Genomic DNA, 27,103 nt, shown 5'->3' with positions numbered 1-27,103 from the left:
CCTTCTAAAATTGGCCACCACTGTAGAGCAGCTACAGGTCGATGCCTTGTGTCTGTGCCAGAATTTGCCTTGGGGTGTAGTGTTGAAGCTTCACCACTGTAGAAGAGGTTGAAGCTACAAGATCCAAGAATCCTGGACTTGGCTAATTCACTTTGTGATAGAAGTCACAAACAAACACAATAAGACTTTTATCTGGTAGCAATATATGATTCGATCAACCTTCTCCATGCATCCAAAGCATGCCATGACATGATCAGAAGCAAGAATGAGGCTTTCTAAGCAAGTAACCGAGGAATTGAAAGCCTACAAGGCATGCCAACAATATTAAAGCACATTACTTGGTAGTTTGATAAGAAGCAGAATATAGTACATGACATTGAAAAAGTTAAAAAGGTAGCTGATTGGAAAGTGCATCAGAAAGAGAGATCAACACTTGAGATCATAGTCTAGCATAGCCCACGTCTTCTAGAGTTTAATTCATAATTAGCTGGTAAAGACGCAACGCATATTACAACACCCTTGATTAGCCATCAGTTGCCAAACCATGATTTTTTCAGCTTCATGATTGTTTACCAAGAGTTCGGAGCCACATTTCAAAATGTTCCATAGCAAAAGATCATGCAGCAGAGGTGGTGCTACTTGTACCAAACAAATGCCAAAGATCATTACCAAACTGCACCTTGTCGACCTCAATATCATAGGAAACAAAGCATTCTTTTCCAGGTCATTAAGCTGCACATCTCAAATTTTAGATCCTAATTCCCATCAAACTCCCAGGATACCTTCCTACATCACTTATCACTTAGATGCATGCAGACCACGGCTTTTGTCAAGTGATGAAGTCCTCAAGTGGAGCTGCACAATCAGCATAAAGGGCACATTTGAGGCATTGAAGTCGAGAAAGCAATATCAGCCTTGACGTCAGTTTTAGTTTGAGAGACTGGCGGAGGTGGATCAACTAAATTCGTTACAGGAATCTTTTCAGTCAAGGAAAAACCAAAAAGCCTGAAACCCTTTCGGCTGGCACTCTTATCGTTTTCCAAGTCCGACTTGCCAGCCAAGACAGGAGCATAGACTTTTACCATTTTGTGTTGCTGATTGGTGAAATGACGACCCGTAGCAGGCCAAAATGGAGAGTTTGCCTCTTCTCTATGCAAGGTTTTGGTTTTGGATCCATCTAACTTGGCGGAGTAGCACACATTATCATCCCTATCTTGACAATTCATGCTATGCATAGGCTGAAACAACAAATTTTTGGAACTTGCTTCTTGAAACATTAGCACTGATGACGGTGGAAATGCTTGGATTGGTGGCAAAGACTGTTGAACAAGAGTAACATATCCAAGAGATGCTGCAGGCAATCTGCTTTGAGTATGATACGCGTGAAGACCATCAAACAGACCATACACACCATATCTTCTATGAGCATCAGATCCAGCTCCAAGGAATGGTGGAACTTTTGAGAAAACTTCTTGACCTTGCAAGACCTTCTGGAATCCGACAGATTCACTAAAGCCTGTGCAATTGAAGGAAAAGTCAGATTTTCCATGTGGGATTCTGACCCTACTTCCTGGAATAAATTCACCTATGATGCTGTTATTTGCATCAGCAGATTTCCCCTTAATCCCTGAGTTCTCAGAAAAATGAGAGGCTGCCACACCGACACAAATTGGAGGTGTGAGTCTAGTAACTTCTTGACCTTGCAAGACCTCGTGGAAGCTTGCAGATTCCCTCATGTCTGGACACCCATTTCCATCTGCAAACAATTGCATACAAGAATCAGAAATAATGCAAGAAACATATGAATAGCCTTTAGTATTCTGCAACACATCAAAGACCCTACTTGGAATTGGAAAATCCATACTGACAGAGGGAAGAGTGATTTTGGCCCTCTTGAGACCTGCTGTTGTCGAGCTGCCAGAGCCTATAACAGGACCAATTGGTTCAATTTCCCATGGAGATATCCTCTTTTGTTGATTAGCATCTACATCATTGTCCCAATTTACCTGCATTAAAGAGCAAATACATCTTAAATCAGCATTATAGATGCCAATCAAACGAAAAAAAGCAGTTTATGTATCCGAAAATGCCTACAGTACAGACTATAATGTATCAAGAGAGATTTTTTTTTTTTTGAGAAAAGTGTTGTACATTATCCCATAGATCTACCAAATAGGATACAAAAGAATCAAGTAACACAGCATGAATGTCATCAAGTAGGAACAAATACCAAAGTGACAGAGAAGAAGAAGAAAATGAAAAACAACCAGAATTTCAATGTATCCAGATGCTCAACATCTCTCCAAACCAAAAGGAAAGATGGATTGCTCTTAATAATGCTTTGACTCCAAAGCTTGAACAAACTAAGGTTGTGAATCAACCAGTCACCTTTTGTATTGCTTTTGGCTTCAAAATTTCTTGAGTCCACTTCTATCCATAATTTCTAAAAGAAGACCAGAACAAGAGCAACCCAACCTTGTTCAAATTTAAGTTTACTGTCTTTTCTCCAGCTAGAGAAGAATCAAAATGTGATCTGGGACTTCAGGAAGAAGTGATGTATTATTGAATATGCAGCAGAGAGATTTGACATGGGAGCATTTAAGAGACAAGTGGTTAGCAGATTCATTATCCCCCAGACAAATGATGTGTTTCTCCTAGTAATCGAGGCTTCATCTTATCAATCTATTGGAAGTGTTAAGCCTACCACTCAATATAAGCCACACTTGAACTTCAGTGGAGCATCAATACGGCAAGGAATATTAGAGAACTACACTAATCTTTAACGGTTATATCAAAAGACTCCATTTATAAGTCTTATCAATCTATTGAGTGGATCAAATGATCAGTCCATATTGCACTTTACCTTGGACATCGGAAAAAGAAATAATAAGAAACAAAAGAAACAAACCTAAGATGATATAGTTTGAACTAACTAGAAGTCGAGCTTGATGGGGGTCAGACATAATAATGTAACACCATGGTAATTAACTTATTTAGCATTCATCATGGATAGAATTTAATTCCAAGGAAATCAAACACTCCTGCCAACAAGCCGAGCACCTCATTTCAGCAGCAATAGAAAATTTATTATGAAAAGGCTTCTAATCGAAATGATAGTTACATCCATCATAAAATTCTCACCTAATAGGAAAAAGAAATTTAGCAGATTCATGTCAGAATTGCTCATTTAACAAAGCCTATACCACTAACTTTCATAATAGTTATCATATCGGTAGTCCAAGATGGGTGCAAAGTATGACCCTTGAACAAACATTCTTGTGCTCTATATATCTTGAATACTAAGCCATACAATTTAATTTGGCAAAGTAATTTTTTGTTTAATATACGAACAAAACTGGATCGAGTATATTAGTATACCAACAGACACCTCCACTTGGAGTGAGGCCATCTTATAGGGTCTATGTCACTGATCCCAGTTATCAGTCCTGTGGACCTACAGAGGAAAAAGCAAATGAATGTTAATTCAACACGTCTCGATTTGGATATCAAAAATAATTGCAGGAGTTTATGTATCAGACCTTCTCTCCGTGGCATCATCACTCTCATAAATCATTCTGAACCTCATTCCCACGGAAATGAGATGATTGAAGCTTTTTAAAAATTTCCAGTATGGGACTATGAACTTCGATGAGGTTGCCCTGGAGGATATGAACTTGGCATTTAGACACTATAAGAACTTCAAAGATGCACTAACAGGTGTACTTGCAGTATGAGTTTTCTTGTGATGGGTGTCCAAGCATGGGTTTGTCATGAACTTCCAGTATGGGTGCCCAAACATCTCGAAGTTCCACATGAAGTTCATCTATCTAAGATCGAACAAGTTCATAAATGGTAATGGTTTGTCATTTTAGTGACAACAAATTAGGCCATGATATAACTAATACAGACCATAATTTGAGATAAATTATAGAAAAAAATATATTTAAAGAAGGAACTGCAAAGATTGCTCTGAGACTAGGATTCAGACATGCTTGGACAATCAACCATGTAACAATTAATCTAACAACTAATTCTATATGCAAAAACGAAGTCTGTATATCTGTCTTAGATAAAAAATCAACTGATAAAGAATCATTGGCATGAGTAGCTTGTAAAGGAATCAGTTTATGTATCTTTTGGAGTTCAGACACTTCTTAAAACAAGAGCATAAAAGCAATCTTGTTTTAAAATTATACCTCGTCCCACATTTGACGGCATTCAGAAGAAAAACAATATGCTTACCACTTTCAGCAGTCACAGTTTCTAGATATGATTGATGGTATTCACAATTCGTGTAGATACAACACAGGCTTTTACATATGCAAAAGTTTGCATAAAACATCACTCGGCTACAAGAAGCATACCTTGGGTTATAATAGATGTGGAAGACTTTTCTTGCGGACACGGAATTAGCAATGATGGTCAGTGTAGCTAGATTCATGTTCCCACTCGGATGTGCTGAAACTGGACTCCCGCTTTTAAATTGAGCTGCTCTTCTAACACCCAATCTAAGCTCCCCGTCATTACCCCTAATCACAGAATGAAAAATCCTATTCATGCAAAGGATCTCCATGTAGTTAAAACGACGATTTGATAATGCCAATGCCTACCGAAGAAAGAGCACTGCATCTCCTGAGATTAGCTTTTTCTTATTCACAAATGCACTCCATCCAGTTGTAAGAAGATGCCTACGTGGTTGACCTAAAAAACATATAAACTAAACATCCATCAGCAGCACGTAACTTGGATCTTTTAAAGAAATTCTGAATATCCGTTCATAATATATTTTACAGCTAAGACATCTAAAAGATTACTCCAGAAATCGAATGAATTAAGTTGTATTGCAAAATGTTACTGGCATTATTCAGCATATAAATCATTAGAGAGAATTTCTGCACACAAAATTGTCAAATAAGCTTCTTCAACAAGTAGTGTACGGTAGAATAGCGCCAAAACATGGAAACAAGCAACCTGGTTGAATAGTGAGACCGATATCTTCAGCTAAATGCTTTAAAATGCCGAAATATTCATCAACCACAGATAAAAAATTAATAGCCAACATGTCTTTAAAATACAGTAAAATAATATTAGCACAAACGACGCCACAAGTCTTTGAGCACAAAAGTGAAGTCAAACTAACCTGAAAATTGGAGTATAAAGAGAAAAGGTTTTATGTGCCAGGCAGTCTTGGTTCAAACATCGGAAAACTAACAACAAAGGTTTAGATCTGTTAGATATACCTCTGTAGATATGTCTAAACGTCCATTCTGTGCCATGTAAATCTTTTGCAATAAGCTCTTGGGAAGGCCTCTGCAGCTTATAATCCTAAATCAAAAGGAGACAGAAACAAACACGTTTAAAACAATGTTCATGCCAAAGGTTGCAACCAACCAACCAACCCATTTTAAATTGCACCAATCGTGAAGTATCTGTTTCAAATTAGGAACTCTAGATATATGCCATCATGAGCTCCAATCAGAATAGCCACAAGTTGAAGAGTGTCTAGTCACCAGGGGAGGGAAACAGTCCTCGGCGGCACGGCGGGGCACAGAAAACCCTCCATGGGTGCTCGTGTCAGAGGCAGTGAGGGTTTTGCAGAACATGTGTGGAACAGAGGATCGGCTTATACATTCGACATCCTCATCTTCCTCGTTTCCTTCAACCTCACCCTTCTTCATTCTTAGTTCAAATTCCTGAGCCAAGAAACGACAGTTAGACACAAGAAAAGAATCGTAACACCACCAAAGCACAGCTCAGATTAAACTTGTTCCATGTTACACATTCTTTACGTTTGGTCAGGCTTTGAAATTGGCCATGAAGGTTTATGTTGCCTAAAATACTTTTTCTTGATGCAGGATCAACTACATGTAATCAAGCTCATACCTTTAGAAGAGATAAGGCAGGCCTTACAACTCTATCAAATGGCAAATCGAGAATAAGCAGAAGCCTTTACCTCGCTTTCAGCAAGAAGAGAGAGCTGGGCATAGACCTCGTCCGTAGCCGCATCAGCCTGCGTCCATTGGCGACGCGAAAGAACCAAGGTTTAGAGACGGAAAGACCACCTTTTGAAACCCTAAATGAAAGATCGAAACCAGGGTGAGATGACAAACGAACATGAAGCTTGACGTCGACCACAAGGCAAAACACATAAGGCGGCACATCGCGGCGGCAGACTCCGCCTCTCCGACCACCGTCCTCCCCAAAGTGCTCGATATGTCCCTGCGGGAAGTACACCACCAAGCTTCCCTTCTTGGGCAGCCATATCCGGGGCCCCGCGCACGCGTGCCACAGCTCCAGGCACACCGGCGTCACCTGAAGCGCGCGATCCACCGGTGTCGCCGCGGGCGGCGAAGCGGCGTGGTAGGCCGGCTGCTCCGGCTCTTCTTCCTCCTCCTCTATGGTGTTCAAATCGATCCCCATTTTATCCGAACCCAAAGAAGCGAAAAGCCCAGGTACCGAAGGCGAAACCAAGCAAGAGAGGAGCCAAATTCAGGGGAAGAGGGGACAAGTATGGGATGTGGGTTAAGCCAAGGATTATGGAGGGAATGAGAGCACAGGCCTGGTGAAGCGACGCATGAGAGGGGGCGCTAAAGGTGCCTAAAGAAGACAAGCGTGGGAGGCGGGAGACGAGCAGAAGCAGCCGAGTCGAGAGCAGAGCAAAAGAACAGAGAGAGCATCAGGGCGAGGTAGATAAATATAAGAGCTAAATACCAAAAAGCTTTGGCTTTTCTTCTCCTCCTCCTCCCTTTCTCTTTCTTGGACGCCCTAACCATGCATAAGCTTTGCCAATGGAAAGCGGGTCAAAAGCGATCCGTACCCTCTGTAGCTCCGACCTTCATAACTCCTTCCCTCTTCTTCACCTTCTCTTTCTCTATTTCTCTGTGTCTCCCTCACTAGATACGTCTCATTTTTAATCTCTCTCGGTTGCTGTCGCAGCGTCGTTTTGATGCGGTCGTCGTCGCTGCGGCTGCTGCTCCAGAACAGCAGCTGGCTCCGTGTCAATGCTTGAATCAAATGGAAAGGAGAGAGAGAGAGAGAGAGCGAGAGAGAGAGGGAGAGGTGCGGGAGGACGCTGTGTCTCGGGTTATCACTTCACTTTCGCCTCGCTTTTCTCGGTGGAACTGTGTTGCTGGTGCTGGTGCATTAGCTTCTTCTGCAACGACCGCAGCGGGCGCAGAAGAGAGCAGAGATGGGGATGGATGGCAGCAGAGTTACCGGGGGCCGCTTGACTTCGGCTGCTGCCGCGAGAGAGACGCTTTCGCTTATCCAAGCCCTTTTATCTGTGGGTGTCCTCTCTCTCTCTCTCCGTGCTACATCAGATGACAAGACGTAAGAGCTCATTTGCTTTTCCCCCGGTCGCTGTGCCTACTATCGCTCGATGCTTGCCTCCTCCTGCCACCCTTCTTGTAGGTCACGGCCGAGCTATGGAGCAGTACTCTAGCATTGTTTCGACGTGAAATCACGGATCACAGACTCCCACTCCCTTGTTGCTGTTGGTGGTTGTGGGAGAGGGGGAGATAGAGGAACGAGCTCAGCACGTGGACGATGCATAGAGTATCTTAGCCGGCAAGTTTGGAGTTTTCACTTCCTCGACCGCCATGCGCAACCCCTTTAAGAGGAAACAACAAGGAAACAAAACAAAATCTTTAGAGGTTCGCAGGCATGAATGTCACAAAATCTTCACTGATTCCTCCTCCTGAGAAACTAACCAACCGCGACTGTTCTCGTTACAGCGCTGACCACGAGGACCTTTGAGCATCTGTGTTGTTCATCGTCGCTGTGCCTCGGAATATTGCTCATCATTCAATCGTGTCACGAAGCTTATCCTACCAACCACGTGCAGGCCGAATCCCTTGAAAGATTTGGAGGATCTAGTCGAGTCTTTGCGACGAATATTACACATACCCACACTCGGAATTCCGAGCTTAAATTTGCATGCCTCGGGAAATGAATGATGTATTAGGTATGACGTATTTCATCCCTATACTTTTAGCTCCCTACATGTTCTTATGTTTCATCTAAATGCTATTCATAGAGCAGCGGTTATAAGCCATTACCACTCCACAAACAAGTGAGCCCTCCCTTCTTCTTCATGATTGAAAGGAATGGCAGTGTCATAAAACCGAGACAGTGGCATAACGAAATCTAGCTCCTTCTTAATTAATGCTGCTTGCGTTCGCAACTGTGGGGAACGGACACTCGCGGGTGTAAGCACACAGAGGCTCACATGGTGGGGTCTAAAGCACGTACTTCGCTTTAACTCTCTCTGTAAGCCTGTGAGCGTGAGAGCATGGGAGGAGGAGGAAGAAGCCATGACTCTCGCTGGTCCAAAACAACCTAATTCTGTGTTCCCTTTATAGGAACAACCCCCAAAGAACCCCCGGATAAACCGGAACATCACACACTGATCTCCCCCACTCCAAAGACCCTTTCTTTTCTTTCCCACTTCCAGAGCCTGGAGGTTCTTTTATGGCTGACTCTCTCATACTTTATACGCAGATGCCTCACCTGTTACCAGCTAGACACCACAGGCCCCATTTTACCTTCCCTGTCATTGGCTTTTATCATCGGAGGCTTAGAGTAGTCTCGCCTGGAGCTCTTCTTTCCTTTTGTTTTTTTCTTCCTCTTGGGTCATAACATCACAGAGAGAGGGAAAAAAAGACAGAGATGTGACGAGTTGATAAAGCAAGGAAGCAAAAGGTGATGGGAACATTGATTTGGAGTACTGGCGACCGGGGTAGGAGGAAGAGGGAGCTGGGCCAGCTTTGGTGGGCATGAGGTGGCGCACAGGCTCTTGTCATGATGATAGCAAGTTGGGTGCCCCCACGACCGACCCCAACAGGGCTCCGAAAACGGGACCCCAACCCCGGCGGTGAACTCTTTTCCCCCTGTCTGCTTTGTTGGATTTGTGCTTTGTGTCCCCTCCTCCCTGGTGGAGGCAGGTGGATCCACCTTCCTTGGTGCACTGAAGAGAGATCTTCTTCCACTGAAAAGTTGAACTCTCTGTCTCGTTATGGGGCAAGTCTGCGAATCTAGACATCATGGTAAGATTACTCCAATGTACATTGATCATAATGTTCCATGCTACTACATATGTCGGCAATCGACATGGGAGGTCAGGCTCATCATTTTCCTTTCAGCACACAGCGGAGGATGCATGAGCAAAACAGACATTGGGACAGAGAAAAGGACTGAATTCATCGATTGCCCAATGATAATAAGAATTTGGAGATTTTCTTTTTCTAATGCAATCAATTGGCCTCGTATATATGATTGTCACAATCTACAATAATATAGTTTTTTGGATCAGTAGTTTAGACTCAACAAGTTAATCGATTCATCATCACATTAAATCGTGCCGTACTATTAAGTATAGTGAAGGATTCGAATAATTAAGGGATAACTTTGGATGAGGTTTGGATTGTGATGTTTACAGTGTTTGCTCATTATTAAAATGATCACCTTAATCTACTTTACCACTCTTTTCTTCGGAGGCCCTAAAAGAACCGAATTCAGTGCCATGAGGGAGTCATCGAGATGATAAACAATTGAGTCATGCCACACTTTAGATTCTATCTCCAATAATTTACTGTTGGATTACATATAAAACAGTGACACCAAAGAGGGAAATTAGAGGCTAATTGTAGGTCAAAAAGACTGACACTTGTCGACTTACATATGGTTGAATCATCCACTTGCTGTTCATTGATTCTTCGGTGCAAATCATTTCTTCTTCTCCGATGGTGAAAAGGCAATGATCAGTGTAGTTCTAATGAAGATTTGAAAGCTTTCCAGTTTGCACTGGTGAAGAAAAAGAGAAAGAATTCCATCATCATGATCCACTACAACTTTGGTTATTACATTCTAAGTTTCCTGTAAGAAAAACCATTTCTCATCAATCGAGTCATCTCAGTTCTTCTCAGCTTATACATGTGACCGGAGTATACATGGGGTTGTCGTGAATGCTGCTTGCGGTGCTCGTAGGTCTTCGGTTCATCATCTTTTTCTCCAGCCCCTTGTTTGTGTAGTATCTGAACTGGTGCAGCGGAGTGGAGTTAGTATCAAGGAAGTGCAGCATCGTCACCATGAACACCGAGCAAGCAAACATTGGAATGGGTCCAAAGATCCAAAGCAGCAAGGTTGTGGCGAAGTACATTGCTCTCAGACCCATCGACCAGAAGTTGCTGCCCCTGATCACTGCTGTCTGGACGTAGCTCACGGGTATGTCGGAATCCAGCGTGCTCATCATGAAGCTGGCGTGGACCAAGTATCGCGCCGACTGGATGAAGCAGGTGAAGGCGGCCAAGAAGCAGATGAGCAGGGAGACGTACTTGACGGAGGAGGTGGTTGGGCTTGTGTCCCCGTAGACGACTTCGGTCATCAGCACCTTGGAGCTGCTCCCTATCCAGGTGCCGATGAGGGAGCTCAGAGCAATGGAGAGGGAAGCCAGGTTGCTGGATGCTGCTATACTGCTTGCGATCACCTGCAGAGCTATTCCAGATTCCTCTGGAGTTGTCTGTACAAGTTACCAAGTAGTCAGCTATTTCATGACATACGTCTTCGTGAGAGATCGACAAGATGAGATTTGATATGTGAAGGACTTAACAGCAGATTTTGGATAAACAGGAAGAGGTAATCAACACTAACCTGCAACATCCGCTCGACCCAGGCTCGCTTGTTATGGTTCTCGTAGCCAATCACGGTGGTGTGGGGAAACCTGAGGATCCTGTAAAGAAGGAAGAGATGGTACCCAAACATCATGGCCAGCCCAGCTGGGACCAACACCAAATCTATGGATTCTCTATCCAGCAGCATCTCTCTCTCTCTCTCTCTCTCTCTCTCTCTCTCTCTCTCTCTCTCTCTCTCTCTCTGTCTCCCTCTCACATCTTAGGCTTCTGCTACCAATGCAGTGCGGTCATTAGCTCTTCATTCTGGAGATGAGATGCAGAGAGTGATTTAAAGGAAGAACAGCCTGCTTCCAGGGAAAGAAAGGCTGAAGAGGTGGGAATGCACAGATTGGATGTGCTTGCTTGTACTCCAGCTTGTGTACAAACGGAGGCATCTTGTAGTGTAGGACAACACTTCACCGAGATGGCGTATCTTAATCGGAATTTAGATCGTTGTTCACGCTAGACAAATTCATGTGGCAGTGGATGACCAGATCATGTCCGCATCTAAGAACCAGACAATTTTGGGCACCGTGGTGTGGGAAGAACAAAGGAATCCTGTGCACCACAATAAAGTATGATCTGCTCAGCAGAGCATCGTGGCATTCAAAAACTAGCAACAAGTCCATCAGTTTAGAACGAGACAAACTGGCTTCTCTCGCATGGTAAAGATGCCTTTGAAGGCAGAGTTATGTCCTTTGAATTATCAGAGAATAATAATAGTTGTTCATTTTGCTCATGAAATCTTTAATATATTTCTCTGTTTCTTAAAAAAATGTAAATATGTGAACAGAAATTAGGATAAGTTCTCAAATTCCTGCCTTTATAAATTAAAAAACAACAAAATCTACAATTCATATGCATCGATCGGCTGCATGAATTGTGCACTTGAGAGAGGGCCTACTATTTCATTTACTTGTCTGTGACCCAGAGTTTGCTTTTGTCATATTGTGATTAGTTAGGATAACACTTAATCATGGTAATTTGGATGACAGGGAGTTGCATCAGAGTGTCAGAACATCTGCTGAAAGCTTGAAATCGCCAATTAATCATCGACATTAGTTGTGATTCACAACTTTATGACAACACACAATGAACAAAAGAAGGGCAGACAATAATATTACTCTCCTTACAAACACGCTGCTGCAGTCAGTTGGCTCATCTTTACAACCATTGCAGGAAAAAGCTAGACAAACTTATTTGATACATGTAAAAGCAAAAGGAAATCCAACCTCTCATGCATTCCATCAAAAGGTTCGTGTTGGAGTGAATGAATGCATTCACCTGTGTACAAAATTAAACAACCTTGTCATATCATTTCTTCTTCTATATTTGTATATATATCCCTTGTCATGGAAGAAAAGAAGCTCCAGTAGCCTGCATGGCAAACTTAGCTTGGCTGTTCCTGGTCTGGTCATAGGATATGAGCGACGAGCTACAGTAGTTACTGATGCTTCCATCTTTGAGGATCGCGTTGCCGCCCCCTCCGTATCCGTTAAGCCTTGTTTGGACCGCATCCTTCGCTCCCAAACCACACTGCCGTGGCTGCGTCTGGTAGAAAACCTTTGACACAACAAGTTCCCCTTCCTTCTCCTCCTCGTCGGAGCCGAGATGGTACTGGTGCATCACCCAATTCGTCTTCTCCGGCTTTCTTTGGTTACCATAGTTGGTGTAGAGGACGAGGATCTTCTTGTAGCCCTTCAGACTTCCGCCCACGAACACTGGCCGTGTCTTGCCGGTCTTGTGCCACCGTGTCTCACCGCCATGCTCGTCGGTGTGCACCTTTCTCCTCTTCCTTGTCCCCGTCGTGTATGCCTTGGAGGGGCGATGGAAGAAGTGTCTGACTAATCCATCCCTCCTCACCCCTACACACAATACCCGATTTTTAAGCTCACAAATGCATACATATGTATGAATCCAATTATACGTAATCGATCCACCCGAAGGAAGCAAAGGAAGTATGTTGTACATGATCTCGAGAAGGCAGTGACTTGAGCATATAAATCATTACGCAGTGCATGCAATATGATAGAAATCCAGTAGAGAAACTTCTTTCATGATGATACTTTTTGAGGAACATGAGAACTGTCATTCGATTGATCCCACGAAATAACCTTTTACATTTTATATGGGTAGATTTTTCGGAGAACATGGTTTCTAAAAATTAGATATAATCATTTTAAGAGATTAAGAGAAACTTTAGGATCGCAAATTCTAATGAAACTTTTGTGAAAATAGATAATCATTTTATAAGAAAATAAAAAGGAGTATCTATTGAGATTTGAATCATAGTTATCTAGATAGTTATCATGTTCTAGTAGTTACAGGATGATTTCAATAACTATTTCAATCATGATCTAGTAGTTATAGGGTGATTATCACTAGGTCCTATAAATAGGATCATAGTCCATGAAGCATATATAGAGAATGTGTACTTGAGAATATCTTATAGGGTAGACGGAGAGAAAATACGATGACTATAATGATGTGAAATAAAACCCATGTTGCTCATTCAATCAGATATTAATTACCAGGAAGCTTCTCAGGATGGGTGTAGCAAATCCCACTCTCTCCTTCTATGGTAGGAATGAACTCATCGATGAGAGGGTGAAACTTTTCCGACTCGGGCATCGCTTTCCCCTCCAAATGCTCGAGAAGCTCTTGGTCCGTTGGATCAAACTTCACTCCGGCGGGCAACCCCGGCAAATCTTGAATGGCAGAAGGAGGCTGAATTCATCCACGTTCACACGCATGAGCCTTCCATGTTTTTTTCTTGTGTTGATTGAGAGTAATATATTGTTTCTTTGATGCAAGGTAAATCAAGTACTATCTCGAAGTACAGAAGAAACGAAGGAGAAGGAACACCTTTTCGGATTCGACAAGCTCGATGCGATGACCACAAGAAGGACATGCCTTGATGGAATTTGCTTTCAATCTCTTTCCAACTCCAACCAGTGCTACCGAGGAGGCTAGATTTCTGTCGAACATGCGATCGTTGCCACAGCTACTGCACCAAGCCATGTTGGGAACCCTAACCTGATCTCATTCCCCCCCCTACCCACAAAGCTCAATACTCTGTTTGGGAAAGCATTCCCTTATCTCTCCTTCCCGCTTCTCCGGACCCGGCAAAGAGAATAATAACTAGACAAGGCAAGGGGCGGAAGGAAAAGGGAAAGAAGAAAGAAGCTTGTTTCTCACAAAGCAACGTGACTCCACTTTGCCGTCCTCAGCTGTCCTTGAGAGTAGGGAAGGAATAGAGTTCTCCTTCGCTTTTGGTCATCGTTCCCAAAGGAGGAGAGAGGAACACAAAAGGAAAGGACAAGACAAAACGAGGTTATGGGAAGTGTGAAGGTGGGGAAGAGAGATACTCTACTCAACAAATTGTGGCAAATTCCTTGACCCTTAATCTTTGCTTGTGTTTATCTACGTCTCTCGGGGACTTTGTAACCAAACGATCTTAAACCTAAGTGACTTTAAAAGGAGGGGGAACATGTTCATGCTCTCCTCTTCATTGTTCAGCTGTAAAGAAGGATTAAGGGAACAACAGCACGCAAAAAAACGGGAAAAGAGAACTAAAAAGGAAGAAGAAAAAAGGAAAGGTGGTGTAGTTGGTTGAGTGAAGACGGGGCAAGCAGGTCCGTAGGAGACGTTTCACCACACTGAGTGAGATGGGTAGATGAGGAGGCAAGAGATACCAAGAGGAGATACAAAGATGAGAAGTGAGCTAGTTTTTAGCTCCAAGGTCACGTTAGAGTAACGTGGAAGATAATGCTGATGGTTCACTTGTTTCTTTTTCCCACAACTACGTTCCCTATATCTTTGTGTAAATCTTTTCCTCTATATTATGGACCAAAATTTATATTGGAGGATCTCTTCTCTGAACCACATGTCTCTCTCTACAGTATATCTCTACGATCATGATGAAGAATTACGAACCTCTATGCATAAGCAAACATACGAAGAAACTTGCGCGAAATAATGAACGATGAACAGCACATCAAGCTATGGTGAACGCAATATCACAGATAGACGCCAAAGAACACACGTATAAAACGCTGGTGCAATCGTTGGGACGCGGCATATTGGCATGCAATGGAGATGAAGTAAATCCCTTTCGACTTAAAAGGTTTTGGCGTGCCGATAATGTTACTAACAAGCAGATCCATACACGCCTCAACCAATCACACATCAGCTACTTCAAGCTCTTTCTAACGTAAACCCCGCCGCCATTCTTGTAAACCGTTACCTTCCCTCCAACTACTGCTTGCTCTTCCTTGCAAGCCAACTCTCAACGCCTTCCCTTCCTCCTCCACCCCCTTTCCTTCTCCTCAGACGTATCTTCCATGTCCTCCCCACTGCAACCCCCCCATAAATCACCTCCATAGTCGCTGAAGAATTGCAGAGGAATCCCTTCATTGACAATGGCAACAAAGATTACTGACGTAGAAGCTCAGCAGCAACAGCAGCAGCAGAAGCAGCCTCTCTTGGCTCCAGATTCGTCGGGTGACGATCAAGTGACCTCCGTCCAGAGAGCCATCAGCCAGACCTTCAGGAGCACCGCCCACCTCGCCAAACTGCTCCCCACCGGCACCGTGCTCGCCTTCCAACTCCTCTCCCCCATCTTCACCGACGGAGGTCATTGCATGGCGGCGAACCGGCTGATGACCGCGTGTCTCGCGGCCCTCTGCGCCCTCTCATGTTTCGTCCTCAGCTTCACGGACAGCTTTCGGGACGGGAACGGCACGGTGCGGTACGGACTGGCGACCTTCAAGGGACTGTGGGTCATCGACGGGACCGCGCCGCTCCCTCCCACGATCGCAATTGGCTACAGGATCAAGTTCATCGATTTCGTCCATGCCTTCATGTCCTTTCTGGTTTTTGCAGCGGTTGCGCTGTTTGACCAGAACGTCGCGTCCTGCTTCTATCCCATACCGTCGGTGGAGACGAAGCAGGTCCTCACGTGCCTGCCGGTGGCGATCGGAGTTATCTGCAGCATGCTGTTTGTTACGTTCCCCACCACCCGCCATGGAATTGGCTTTCCCCTTTCTCCACACTGAGGCCAGCCAATCAATCTATTCCCTCCTCCCTTCTGTAATAAACACACCTGTTGGGATTTCCCATTCATTAATTGCTGATATTTGAAGATTGTTGCTGTTGTCTGGAGTAGAATAAAAGAAGAAAAACGAGTGGCTCAAACAGTAATCTCTTCCACTGTCGTAACGTGATGTATCCAATACATTTCTGATGTCAGTCGATTGTATTCTCATCTCTTATCTGCAAGTAACAATAAATTGATACAAGTCTTCCAAGCTTACCGGCGACATCGGTCCTTGACAGAGATGTGGAAGAAAGGTTTGGAACAGAGGGAAGGGTGGGCTATCTGCGAAACACCCACGATATTACATGTACCATTCATTACATGAGGCGTGCGTCGTCATCGAGGTTAGGATTGATCGAACAGAATACGATATTGGATTAGACTTGGGGCCGCTTTAATCCATTAGGCCGAATCACGTCGCAACAGTGACACATCAGCACCGCATCATAAGGTGAAGCATGCACGATTCTTGATGCCCTGCCCGAATCCGAAGACTTATGGGCTTGGTGCATCAAGTCAACATGAGAGTCCACCTCCATATATACATATACATATACATATACATATATATTGATATTTATATTTATATCTTTGTACGGTGTTTATACAGTCGTTATGATATCTTAGACACGCTTTCTTTTAATTACTAACATATCATCTGCCGCGGCCATTCCTCTGGTCGCGCTGGTGGCCGCACTCGTGGACCGAGAGTTGGAGCTGCTTCGCCGCCACCAGCAGCTCCACCGCCTGCTTTGACGTCAGGATCTCCAACACCAGCGTCCTCGCCGTCTCCACCCTCAGTCGGTCCGCTTCCTGCACCAGCCGCTCCATTGACTCCGTGTACTCCTCCATCGCCGCCTCCACCTCCGCGTCCCCGCCGCCATTCTCGACGCGGGAGGTGCCGCTCCACTGCCACATCTGCCGCTTCTTGACTATGGGGAGCAGCGGCCCGTCGGCCACGTTCTCCTGCAGCGTGGCCATCTGGGACGTGATCTTGTCCTCCTCCTGAAGCGTCGATCGGTGGATCTCGTTGACGCGGGCCAGCTGCGACGAGGACAGCCCCACCAGCCCTTCGCCGTGGGAGCTGACGGCGCGGCCGGCGGGGGCATCGAGGTGGGCCTCGAGGCCGGAGGAGCTGAGGGAGTAGATGAGGCGAATGAACATGGAGGGACGGCAGCCGCCGGCCCAGAGCATGGAGTTCTCGAAGGAGTTGCACCAGGGCGGACATAAGAACGTGGGGCCGTCGTCCCGCACCAGGCCACGCCGCCGGTCGTGGTACTCCTCGTAGTGCCTCATGCACCTCTCCACCAGCTCCCCGAGTTCGGCCTCGTTCCGTTCCCTGTTGCCGTGCTGGGTCGAGATGGCTTGGAGGAGCTCGTCCAGGTCGGCTTCCTGGATTCCGAGCCACTCCTCGTAACAAGCCAAGAATCGACCCTCCATCTATCGATCGTCTCTGAGCTTCAAGAAGACACTCTAATAAACACTTGGTTGATGGCACATGAACGAGAGAGGCAGGAGAATACTCACAGAAGGGTCGAGGGGTAAACGAAGATCGATGAGGCAGAGGCTGCGGACCTGTGCCTCCTCCGAGGTGAAGGTAGGTATATGTAATCATCTACAGCGGTGTATGCGTCAAGAAAGGACAATAGGAAACCTGTCAAGCTAAGAGGTTTAACACATCATCTGCTAGTTGTAACGCTTTTCTTTGTGTCTGGGATTCAAGCTGCTCTGTTTAGGGCTGACTTGGCGGGCTCTTTGGGAGACGGAAAGCAAACGACGTGCGCGTAATCCCGAGTGGGGAATGGAAACCATGGTTCCATCCGTGGCGGAGGTGCAGGCGAGCAGACAAGTGTCCATCTGCATGGTTGAGACCGTGACAATGGACGCTGGTGCTTCCACTTGTGGCAGTGACGAGTCCACGAGTGTTCCTCTTCAAAGTTGCCTGGGAATTTCTATTTTATTTTACTTATTTTTAACTAAATTAGGAGTGAAACTTTATCCATGGGATAATTAATTTATTAGTATTATTTAAATATTTTTCAAATTAAATCAAGATATTACACTAGCGAGAAGTAATATACGTCAAACAAGATGATGCTTCCCTCGTTTTCCATCAAAACAAAGAGGGGGGGTGGGGAGCAGGAAACTTGAGTTGTAGTGCACGAATAGAAAGAAAAGCTTGAGTTGTTCTCCGAAAGGTTTTGATAGGCAGAACCATCGTTCAGCATGCATGGCAAAGGCTTGGCTTAATCTTCATGCCGTGCATGAAACTTGTGTTGTTTTAATACGCTTCTGTGTTATAAATCCTTAAATCAATGGCGGATATGTAATCGGAGAACAGGAGCAGGGAAAAAAATACTGAATTCTACAAGGTATTTTTGCCAATGCAGTCAAATACCAGCAGGAGAGAAATGTGGACGTTGGAAGATTCTTGCTCATCATCATGTGGAAGCTGACTCGGGAACGGTAAAAGACACCCGCATTCCTTTAAATCTGACTCATCCCTGTCAATTTCTGCCGTGGAAAAGCTGTTCTTGGACCTGCAGAGTGTGCAGGGTGCCGAGCAAACCTTTCGTTGGTTCATTGGGGAAGAAGAAGAAGAAACAAAGACATAGTGTTGTGTGTTCCATCTGTTAAAGAAAGAAAGCAGGGAGCTTTACCAGAGAAGCTTAAGATCATTTTAGTAGGAGACCGCCATTCCCTTTTATGTAACAGTGAGTCACTGCACCTGTGGAGCAGTTCACATAAATGCTGCAGGAGGTGGTGTGCTGTTTAACTTCACAATGGCACCAACCCAACGCCATTTTTTATGCTGGTAGGTTTGGAAACTACCGCAGGTGATGGGCATTTCAGTCACAAAAGTACCAACGGACCGATTTCTACAGGAGACGCTCGGTAAAGTGATATAAAGGTCTCTGAGCATGAAAAGGAGAGAAGAAGAAAGAACAGGGGAGGTGAGTTTTGGTGGGTGGCAAAGCAAGCGTTTCCTGTCGCCAGTCCAGTCTTCCTTCCCTTTTTCTGCGAGCGACGACAAGCTCTTCTCTACTCTCCTCGCTCACTTCTCTTCTTTTCCTTCGTCCCATCCTCTGTGCCTCTGCTTGCACCTACATTTCCTCTCAGCTTTCAGCGGTAGTTCTGCAGCTTTTCTCCCAAGACCACCTTTTCCCCTTGCTGCTTGGTTCCCCATCCGCTTAGCCGTCGGAAAAACCCCATCTTGGTTCTTTTTAGAAGAACTGAGAAAGGTTGGCTTTTTTTTGTTCTCTTTCAGCGCGCCACCCGCCCCGCCCCCCCCCCCCGTTTGGGTTTTTGGAGCTTTTGGGGGTTCGTAGATATGGCAGAAATCAAGCCTGAGGAGATCACGCATTTGCCCATGGATCAGCTACAGGGATTTGAGTACTGCATTGACTCCAATCCATCTTGGGGTGTGTTAGATTGCTCGCAAGCTTCTTGATTTTTTTTTTCTCTCTTTTCCGGCGTAAATTTTTTGTATTAGTACGTGTGTGTTCTGATTGGTGCCTGACGAACTGGATCACAGGAGAGGCTATTGTCTTGGGATTTCAGCATTACATATTGGCCTTGGGCACGGCCGTGATGATCCCGACTCTGTTGGTACCATTGATGGGCGGAAGTGATGTAAGTCTTGGGTTTCTCTTGCAAAATGCCATCCTTTTTTCACTCCCATTCCTTCTTTTCAGTATTCTCTTAAAGCGTTCTTTACTTTCTGCTATTAGTTGTGTTGTGACAAACAGTAATATTTTTCCGTTTAACTATTTAGTTTTTAAGAGGGAGAATAGGAGAATCTAAGATAAATCAACATGGGAAACACCTGAGAATAACCTACTTTCCGAGGAACAGAAAATGTGTTGTTGTTGCTGTTGACTAAATATTATATGAACGCACTAATGATGGTCGATTTTTGAGTCAATATATGTTCTAGCATTGTGGTATGCAAGATAGCATTATTGACGTCAAGCAGTGGTTGCTTACTGAAGATCTTCTGATTAGCTTCTATGCATATATCCAGTTAGACATAGTTAATCTATGTTTTACTGTTAGTTGCATCTTTTACCTAAATATTCCAGTTTAACTAGGCAAGGCAACTAGTTGAAGTTTAATATTCAAGTCCAATGCTGCAGGATGACAAGGTCAGGGTGGTTCAGACGTTGCTATTTGTGACTGGAGTAAATACTTTGCTTCAGACTCTATTTGGGACTCGTCTTCCGACTGTTGTTGGTGGTTCATATGCATTTGTGGTTCCCATCATATCCATAATTCATGACTCATCCCTGACACGAATAGTCGATGACCATGAAGTAAGTCAACAAGTTATTTAGTCATGAGTTTTGTTCCATTTAATTTTCAGTCACTATATTGCTTCAGTTCGATTCTTCTGGGGATAGTTTGGACTGCTGCTTTGTTTGCATGTGTGCAGAGATTCCTCCAAACCATGAGAGCTATACAAGGGGCTTTAATTGTCTCTTCCAGCATTCAGATTATTCTTGGTTACAGCCAGTTGTGGGGTATATTCTCCAGGTTGAGATCCTTTTTTCCATCACCAAATGTATCTTTTGTTTCCTAGTATGCTGTCCGGCAAAATAATTGAACAGGGGTGGTCCATAAGTTTTAAGTAATTATCACCTGGATCACCTAATTTGTTTTCCTCTAGAATATGGTAGAATTTTACTTGCATTGGAAGGGTCCACCAAACAGATCATATGGAATCTGTTGATAATGGGGACAACTCTAAGCAAGCGACAAAGCATGAATTACTTAGATAGCTTGCATATCGTTACTTTAATACAGTTTAAGTGAGCCAAAAGTAAGATGATGGTAATGTTTTTGGTTCAGATTTTTCAGCCCTCTGGGAATGGTTCCAGTGGTTTCACTGGTAGGATTCGGCTTATTTGACAAAGGATTCCCTGTGGTACTGCTTCAACCGCCTATCCTTTTCTTTAATATTTAGTTTGGAATAGCATGTTAATATGCCATTGTGGCCTTGATAATCCAGTTGTATAGATGCTAAGAAACCATGCATCTTGATGCACATTTTTTCGTCACCTATCTGCACATGTCGATCTTGCATTATTGTGATGACCATGCTTGTGTAGATGTAGTCATACCACCATGATTTCCCATTGATGTGCTTCTTGCTTCTTGGATAAAATGAAGAACAAAATGCAACTATAGAAAACTTCAGCTTGAATAACCAAATTTGTTTAACTATTACTATATAACTGGAAAACTTGTACTGCATTTTTTTACCTTTGGAATCTTTCACAAGCACCTGGTATCAAGGATGATTCTTGGTATTGTATATCTTTATGTTGTTATTTCCACAAATGCTGAACAAAAACTATTAGGTACCTTCAGCTTGTGCAATAAAAAAAGATGTCACTAAATGCTTGTGAATTTATTAACACTTTGGTAAATTGATATATTGAACTTTTTCGATCAAAGTTAACACCAGAGGCTTACATTTCTAGGACAGATGTTGCATCTTTAGAAAATTTCAAACAATTCATGAAGCTTTGTTGACAGAACCACCAATTCAAGTACGTAACTTAGGCCTTTCTGTTAGCAGAATCACCAATTCAAGTTTGTAACTAAGGCTTTTTGTTAACAGAACCACCAATTCAAGTATGTAACTAAGACAAATAGTGCACCACTAAAAAATATTGAAACAATTCATGAAACTCATTTTGTGAGTGGAACTTCCCATTCAAGTATGTAACTTACTGTTTTTCTACTTGATTTTGGTTTCGTGAGGTTTGTTGTTTGCTAGCTGCAATATGCAATGTGAACAATTGATTTAGAAGTCCTTTTGGGAATGTGAATGAAAAATCTGACTTACAAACTTGAAGATCCACAGACTACTGGAAAAATGTCTTAAAAGTTGGAATTATTTTGTTTACCATTTCTTTTTACATTATTCACCTAATAAACAGAGAAAAGTTGTGACATTTCTATAAGAAATGAAGATTTGAATGTTATGTACAACACTAAACTTTAAGCTTTTTTATGCATTAGGTTGGGAGATGCGTAGAGATTGGCGTTCCAATGCTCATCCTATTCATTGCTTCCTCCCAGGTATGGATGTGCTCTAATGATTTAACCAACTTCAAAATCTTTCTGTTCTGTTTCCTTCCAAAGTCGCTTTGTAATCTAAACATGTGACAACATGAGCAGTATCTAAAGCATCTACATGTTAGACGGTTGCCCGTATTAGAGAGGTTCTCTCTCCTGATAACCATTACCATCATATGGGTTTATGCCCACTTGCTTACGGTTGGGGGTGCATACAAATACCGGCCTGAGCGCACCCAATTCAACTGCCGTACTGACCGTGCCAACCTCATCTCCTCTGCTCCCTGGTACTCATCTAACTTCTCTTTTTCCCTCTTGATACTGCCCTGCATCTGCTTGTACTAATATATCGAGGCTTCAGGATAAAGATTCCATACCCTTTGCAATGGGGTGCACCAACTTTTGATGCTGGCCATTCTTTCGGGATGATGGCTGCTGTCTTTGTATCCTTGATTGAGGTAAAAACTGGTGACGTGTAACTCCAATGTCCCTGATGGTGCACATTGTTCTTTTGGGCTGATAGGTCTGTTGTTTTGCTGCAGTCGACAGGGACTTATAAAGCTGCAGCCCGCCTAGCTAGTGCAACACCACCTCCAGCTCATGTTCTGAGCCGAGGCATTGGATGGCAGGTGACTTACCTACCTCTTGGGCTCAACGTGTATATCTCTTGTTAAATTATCGGCCACTAAGTGAATTCTGTTTATCTGTTGTCCTTAAAAATTAACAGGGAATAGGAATTCTACTTGATGGGCTATTTGGCACTGTAACTGGATCAACTGTGTCTGTGTAAGTTCACTATGTTCTGGTTTTTTTTCCCTCGCTTATAAAGAGTATGACTGTTGGAGAAATTAATAAATGGCAACATGACAGGGAGAATGTCGGGCTTCTTGGATCAACTAGAGTTGGGAGTCGTAGAGTCATCCAGATCTCAGCTGGGTTCATGATATTCTTCTCCATCTTGGGTGAGTGATGAACTTACCATGACCTTGCTTTCCTGTCATCTGCATTATGTGAGATAATACTGAAGCTACTCTTTTGGACTAGGGAAATTTGGAGCATTGTTTGCCTCCATTCCATTCACCATCTTTGCTGCTGTTTACTGTGTTCTATTTGGAGTTGTGGGTATGTTCTTCCTTACATATACTAACACCTCACAACTGTTTTCCTGTTTCTTGCTTCAGGAATTGATGTTTTCTTTTGTTTTGCTTTCCTGTTCCAGCTGCGGTGGGGCTCTCCTTGTTGCAGTTCACCAACATGAACTCCATGCGCAACCTCTTCATCGTTGGCGTCTCCATCTTCCTCGGCCTATCGGTTCCTGAGTACTTCTTCCGCTACACCATGAGTGCTCAGCATGGTCCAGCCCACACCAAGGCATCATGGGTTCGTATCCACTTGCACTTGTTTGTATTTTCTTAGCCTTTTGAACTAAATTGAGCCCAAATGATTGATAGAAATCTATTCATAAATCCAAACATAAGTTCTAGAAATAAGCATTCTGAAAGTTGTAGGTTCATAATGTGGCCAAAGAAATCATCAAGATTAAGTAAAACTTACACTTGAGTCTAAGTAGAGCGACTATCACTCGAGCTGCTCTTCTTGTGATGGTTCTCATTTGAGGGAAAATGAAAAAGGAAGGATCAAAACACTCTTTAAAACCCTTACGAAGTCAATTATGGTAAAAGAATCGATGATCATCCATTTGGAGTAAACTTATTAGTATGTATCAGATCAAGTGAATTACGGCCACTAGATTTAGAAATAAGCATTCTGAAAGCTGTAGGTTCATAATGTGGCCAAAGAAATCATCAAGATTAAGTAAAACTTACACTTGAGTCTAAGTAGAGCGACTATCACTCGAGTTGCTCTTCTTGTGATGGTTCTCATTTGAGGGAAAATGAAAATGAAAGGATCAAAACACTCTTTAAAACCCTTATGAAGTGAATTATGGTGAAAGAATTGTTCATAGATTTATCAGATCTGAATTCATATATCTGCATTGCGCTGTTGCAGTTCAATGACTACATGAACACAATCTTCTCCTCTCCACCTACTGTGGCACTGATAGTTGCAGTTTTCCTGGACAACACACTCGACTTCAAGGACACTGGCAAGGACCGAGGCATGCCATGGTGGGCCAGGTTCCGGACGTTCAACGGAGACAGCCGGAGTGAGGAGTTCTACACTCTCCCCTTCAACCTTGACCGCTTCTTCCCTCCATCATGACTTGCTGATGGAAAGCGAAGAGAAGACTCGGATCGTGGAGCAGAGGAGAGTAGACACGGTGTAGGCTTTAGCCAAATTGTAGGCCAATTGCTTGGACTTGTTGCTCATTTCATGTATATTCTTGAATCTGTTAAGCAATAAAACAAGCTTTTATATTTTCTGCTATTCCTGTTATGGTTCAAGCAACTTATAGTGTATTCAAGTAACATATCAGGTGACAACAACTCTGCATGCTATTTCCATTCTTCTGGAATGCACAAGGCAGAACGATGATGAAAGGACAGAGGGAGGGGAGAAGGTTTGGAAACCAGGGAATGTAGTGATTTATTAGCATCACTGACCATTAATTTAGAAGTGGTGCATTATTCGTGTTACTTGTCAGATGAAGAAGACCATACAATATCTCTGTTATGTTATATCGTGTACTTATCTTATGGAATAGGATATCCGTTTATCTTGCCCTTCAATGAAGAACACGAAAGCCATATGTGGTGCATTATTCTCTGATTTCTCCGTCTCAACAACCAAGACTGGCGTTCTTCTTGCGTTTACACTTGCATCGTTATCTGATTCTTCTCTCTCAACAACCAAGCCTGCCATTATTCATCTATTAATGAATTGGAACAAGGTTTGGGCCATGGAGAGCATATCTTTTGGCATTGAATGTCGAAAGTTGGAGTTTGCTTTCATGTTCATTTCGAGTTTGTTGCAGATTCATGATCGAGGAGTTTATCTGATAACCAAATCGATGTCCCGTCCCGTTAAGATAATTGTGGGTGAAACATCGGTGTCATACGCTTGTTGGGTTGCTGCAAGAAATGGCTCACTTCTTTCACTTTCCTGAAGCAACTTCCATTCATGGTGATGCAGCCTTTGAAACCAAAGAGAGCCTTGTTCTGCCGAAGATGGGAGGCCATTATGGTGTCATATCAAGTGGTCTCGGTGGATCGACTCTGCATTCCACAAACTGTACCTGTGTGTTTTGCTTCATGAGGTTCTAAATCAGGAGCCAACAACAGTTGTCGTCATAGGTGATCTACTCACTTGCAGACATACTCCATGAATCTGCCGGACCAAGGTTTGAGGTTGTACCACCCAGATAGCTTTCTCTGGTCTTACCTCTGAGCTGTATCTTGGTCAGAATCCTGGACTTGGTTGACAGCTTGTTGCTGCTCTGTTTTATGTGCAGATACTGTGTCATCCTGATCTCCATGATCATTATTCAAACTCTCCTAACTCGCTTGACTTGAGATGCCATGTTACAGGCCTTTGCCCCCAGTTTTTTAGAGTCGACCAATGATCTCCAAGGTCATCATCCCTGTCACTACCAGCATAGCCTTTTGGTATCTCCAATCCCCTCGACAACCTTTGGGTGCCTTGGTGGGCCATTCATCCCCATGCAGCTTCACGGGCACCACTGCGAGCCAGTCCAAGGGGATAGCAACCGTCAAAAAGAGACCGCAGTCCCCACCATGTTGCAGAAAGCTATTAATAATCTCAGGCCTTGTGCTCAATCATTTTGCACTTGGCAATACATACTGCAACTTGCTCTGAGTTCCCATGCATTATTATTATTCTGCAAGTCGTCCACATGCTCCCACTGGTGGATCTCAGACGACTGCTATTACTCATCAAAAGCTTGCATGTTCCATGGTTTTGCTTCGATCACACAGTGGAATTATGTAAACACAGAGGAGAACTCGGAAAGGACCAATGGTCACTGACCATGGAAACAAATGAAGCATCCGTGTGGCACTAAGTGGGCGGGTGGGTTCCCAAGCCTCGGTCATGGCCATGGCTTCTCTTCCATTTAATATCAGCACAGCGAAACCTTTACGGCTGCTTCCGTGCCTGAGCCACCGGTACGGACAGCCGACCCATGAATAGTTGTGGCATACGGCCATTACGTGATCTCGTGAAGAACAGTAAGAAGATAACAGCCACTACAACCCAATATTCTTCGTTGCAATGCCTCTTCAGTGTTCATCGTAAGGGAGGAGAAGTTTCAGCGAGAAAGGCTTCGCTGTTGGCTGTCGGCTGTCGGCTCCTCGAGTCTTGTGTTTGACTGCACTATTTTTGTTTTGTTTGAACGTCATTTTGTTTGACTCCACTATTTTTGTTTTCGTTGCAATGTTTTTGTTTTGTTCGAACGTCATTTTTGTGTTTGACTGCACTACAACCCATTTTGTTTTGTTTTCGTTTCAGCCACTACAACAACCCATGAATATTTTTTGTTTTGTTTTCCTAAAAAAACTATTTTTATTAGATCCTTGTATATCTACGAAAGTACGTTTGAACGTCAAAACGTAGAATGAAGGCTAATACACGGAGAAGATATATGGAAAGCAGATTTATTTACATATGCGTTAAATATGATGTCCAATGGGTTTGATTGTATTGACAAAAATTAATATACTATAGGATTGTGTAGACTATCAGCTGAGATAAAAAGAATTTTGATGTTGCTTCTTATAATTCCACTACATCGTGAGAGTGTTTCAATTTATACTGTCAAGAGTCAATGTGTTAATTGTAGTTTGAAGATTATGGAAAATAGTGGTTTGTGATTCATTCCCATTATGTTTAAGGAAGCCACCCCTCAAATCGATCATAGCTTAAACAAATATACGCCAGCCAGCCAGCCAGCCAGCTTAAACAAATCAACTTGCAGAGATTCATATGGGAATGTGCAAAAGGATTAGTGTCATCTAATGGGTGGGTTCAATCGGACTTAACTAAATTAATCATTTCAAGATATTTAGAAGTTTTGAAATAAAAAAAAAAGATTAGTGCAAACACATCCATATGTTTCAGGGCATGATCTGAACAAGTTCGAGAAAGATTGTAAACAGAAAAACCAAAAACATAAAGCTAGTAGACATTCATGGCATAGGTGATGCATGATCTCCTCGTTGTGATTTGCTTCTATGTCCAAAGGCTTGGATGAAACGATGGTGGCTTAAGGTAGGATGAGTTAGATCTTGGCAAGGAATCAGATCCACAACCATGTTGGGATCAGCTAACTCGTCTC

The 27,103-nt window shown here is 43.4% G+C and overlaps 6 protein-coding genes across 6 annotated transcripts; 2 read left to right on the top strand and 4 right to left on the bottom strand.

The window, feature by feature from the left end:
• Positions 1-292: 292 nt before the first annotated feature.
• LOC135641326 (auxin response factor 2-like) lies at positions 293-7,879 on the bottom strand. Its single transcript, XM_065156680.1, has 11 exons — positions 7,710-7,879; positions 6,115-7,609; positions 5,954-6,010; positions 5,511-5,693; positions 5,241-5,325; positions 4,611-4,701; positions 4,365-4,529; positions 3,540-3,659; positions 3,379-3,454; positions 1,844-2,006; positions 293-1,756 (listed from the first exon to the last, which is right to left on the bottom strand). The coding sequence occupies exons 2-11, from the start codon at positions 6,418-6,420 to the stop codon at positions 864-866; spliced, it is 2,139 nt and encodes a 712-aa protein (XP_065012752.1). The 5' UTR covers positions 6,421-7,609; positions 7,710-7,879; the 3' UTR covers positions 293-863.
• A 1,938-nt stretch (positions 7,880-9,817) lies between these two features.
• Positions 9,818-11,016, bottom strand: LOC135672286 (uncharacterized). Its single transcript, XM_065180747.1, has 2 exons — positions 10,648-11,016; positions 9,818-10,516 (listed from the first exon to the last, which is right to left on the bottom strand). The coding sequence occupies exons 1-2, from the start codon at positions 10,813-10,815 to the stop codon at positions 9,920-9,922; spliced, it is 765 nt and encodes a 254-aa protein (XP_065036819.1). The 5' UTR covers positions 10,816-11,016; the 3' UTR covers positions 9,818-9,919.
• Positions 11,017-11,765: 749 nt separating this feature from the next.
• Positions 11,766-13,822, bottom strand: LOC135672285 (NAC domain-containing protein 73-like). Its single transcript, XM_065180746.1, has 3 exons — positions 13,533-13,822; positions 13,199-13,394; positions 11,766-12,532 (listed from the first exon to the last, which is right to left on the bottom strand). The coding sequence occupies exons 1-3, from the start codon at positions 13,686-13,688 to the stop codon at positions 12,018-12,020; spliced, it is 867 nt and encodes a 288-aa protein (XP_065036818.1). The 5' UTR covers positions 13,689-13,822; the 3' UTR covers positions 11,766-12,017.
• Positions 13,823-14,971: 1,149 nt separating this feature from the next.
• On the top strand, positions 14,972-15,795 carry LOC135672284 (protein DMP4-like). Its single transcript, XM_065180745.1, has one exon. The coding sequence runs from the start codon at positions 15,089-15,091 to the stop codon at positions 15,722-15,724; it is 636 nt and encodes a 211-aa protein (XP_065036817.1). The 5' UTR covers positions 14,972-15,088; the 3' UTR covers positions 15,725-15,795.
• Positions 15,796-16,371: 576 nt separating this feature from the next.
• Positions 16,372-17,205, bottom strand: LOC103980502 (protein DOG1-like 3). Its single transcript, XM_009396941.3, has one exon. It carries the CDS (start codon positions 17,203-17,205, stop codon positions 16,420-16,422), a length of 786 nt encoding a protein of 261 aa, XP_009395216.2. The 3' UTR covers positions 16,372-16,419.
• Positions 17,206-18,715: 1,510 nt separating this feature from the next.
• LOC135641323 (nucleobase-ascorbate transporter 2-like) lies at positions 18,716-24,230 on the top strand. The gene is made up of 14 exons (XM_065156666.1): positions 18,716-19,187; positions 19,301-19,398; positions 19,902-20,078; positions 20,198-20,298; positions 20,614-20,689; positions 21,793-21,852; positions 21,952-22,136; positions 22,211-22,307; positions 22,392-22,478; positions 22,577-22,635; positions 22,720-22,811; positions 22,894-22,971; positions 23,069-23,229; positions 23,860-24,230. Exons 1-14 carry the CDS (start codon positions 19,097-19,099, stop codon positions 24,070-24,072), a joined length of 1,575 nt encoding a protein of 524 aa, XP_065012738.1. The 5' UTR covers positions 18,716-19,096; the 3' UTR covers positions 24,073-24,230.
• Positions 24,231-27,103: the final 2,873 nt, after the last annotated feature.

This window comes from Musa acuminata, chromosome BXJ1-4 (genome assembly GCF_036884655.1).
Source record: "Musa acuminata AAA Group cultivar baxijiao chromosome BXJ1-4, Cavendish_Baxijiao_AAA, whole genome shotgun sequence".
Classification (NCBI taxonomy): Eukaryota; Viridiplantae; Streptophyta; class Magnoliopsida; order Zingiberales; family Musaceae; genus Musa; species Musa acuminata.
Note: the sequence above shows the minus strand (reverse complement) of the source record. Positions and strands in the feature narration are given on the sequence as shown.

Coding starts and splice junctions, on each gene's coding strand:
- LOC103980502 (XM_009396941.3), bottom strand. CDS start 17,205: ATGGAGGGTCGATTCTTGGCTTGTTACGAGGAGTGGCTCGGAATCCAG.
- LOC135641326 (XM_065156680.1), bottom strand. CDS start 6,420: ATGGGGATCGATTTGAACACCATAGAGGAGGAGGAAGAAGAGCCGGAG. Junction 5,326..5,510: donor AGGACTGTTTCCCTCCCCTG/GTGACTAGACAC, acceptor CTTTTGATTTAG/GATTATAAGCTGCAGAGGCC. Junction 3,660..4,364: donor CACATCTATTATAACCCAAG/GTATGCTTCTTG, acceptor CATATCCTCCAG/GGCAACCTCATCGAAGTTCA.
- LOC135672285 (XM_065180746.1), bottom strand. CDS start 13,688: ATGGCTTGGTGCAGTAGCTGTGGCAACGATCGCATGTTCGACAGAAAT. Junction 13,395..13,532: donor AGCTTGTCGAATCCGAAAAG/GTGTTCCTTCTC, acceptor GGATGAATTCAG/CCTCCTTCTGCCATTCAAGA. Junction 12,533..13,198: donor CCATCCTGAGAAGCTTCCTG/GTAATTAATATC, acceptor TATTGTGTGTAG/GGGTGAGGAGGGATGGATTA.
- LOC135672286 (XM_065180747.1), bottom strand. CDS start 10,815: ATGCTGCTGGATAGAGAATCCATAGATTTGGTGTTGGTCCCAGCTGGG. Junction 10,517..10,647: donor GGGTCGAGCGGATGTTGCAG/GTTAGTGTTGAT, acceptor TAACTTGTACAG/ACAACTCCAGAGGAATCTGG.
- LOC135672284 (XM_065180745.1), top strand. CDS start 15,089: ATGGCAACAAAGATTACTGACGTAGAAGCTCAGCAGCAACAGCAGCAG.
- LOC135641323 (XM_065156666.1), top strand. CDS start 19,097: ATGGCAGAAATCAAGCCTGAGGAGATCACGCATTTGCCCATGGATCAG. Junction 19,188..19,300: donor TGACTCCAATCCATCTTGGG/GTGTGTTAGATT, acceptor ACTGGATCACAG/GAGAGGCTATTGTCTTGGGA. Junction 22,308..22,391: donor TCTTTGTATCCTTGATTGAG/GTAAAAACTGGT, acceptor GTTTTGCTGCAG/TCGACAGGGACTTATAAAGC.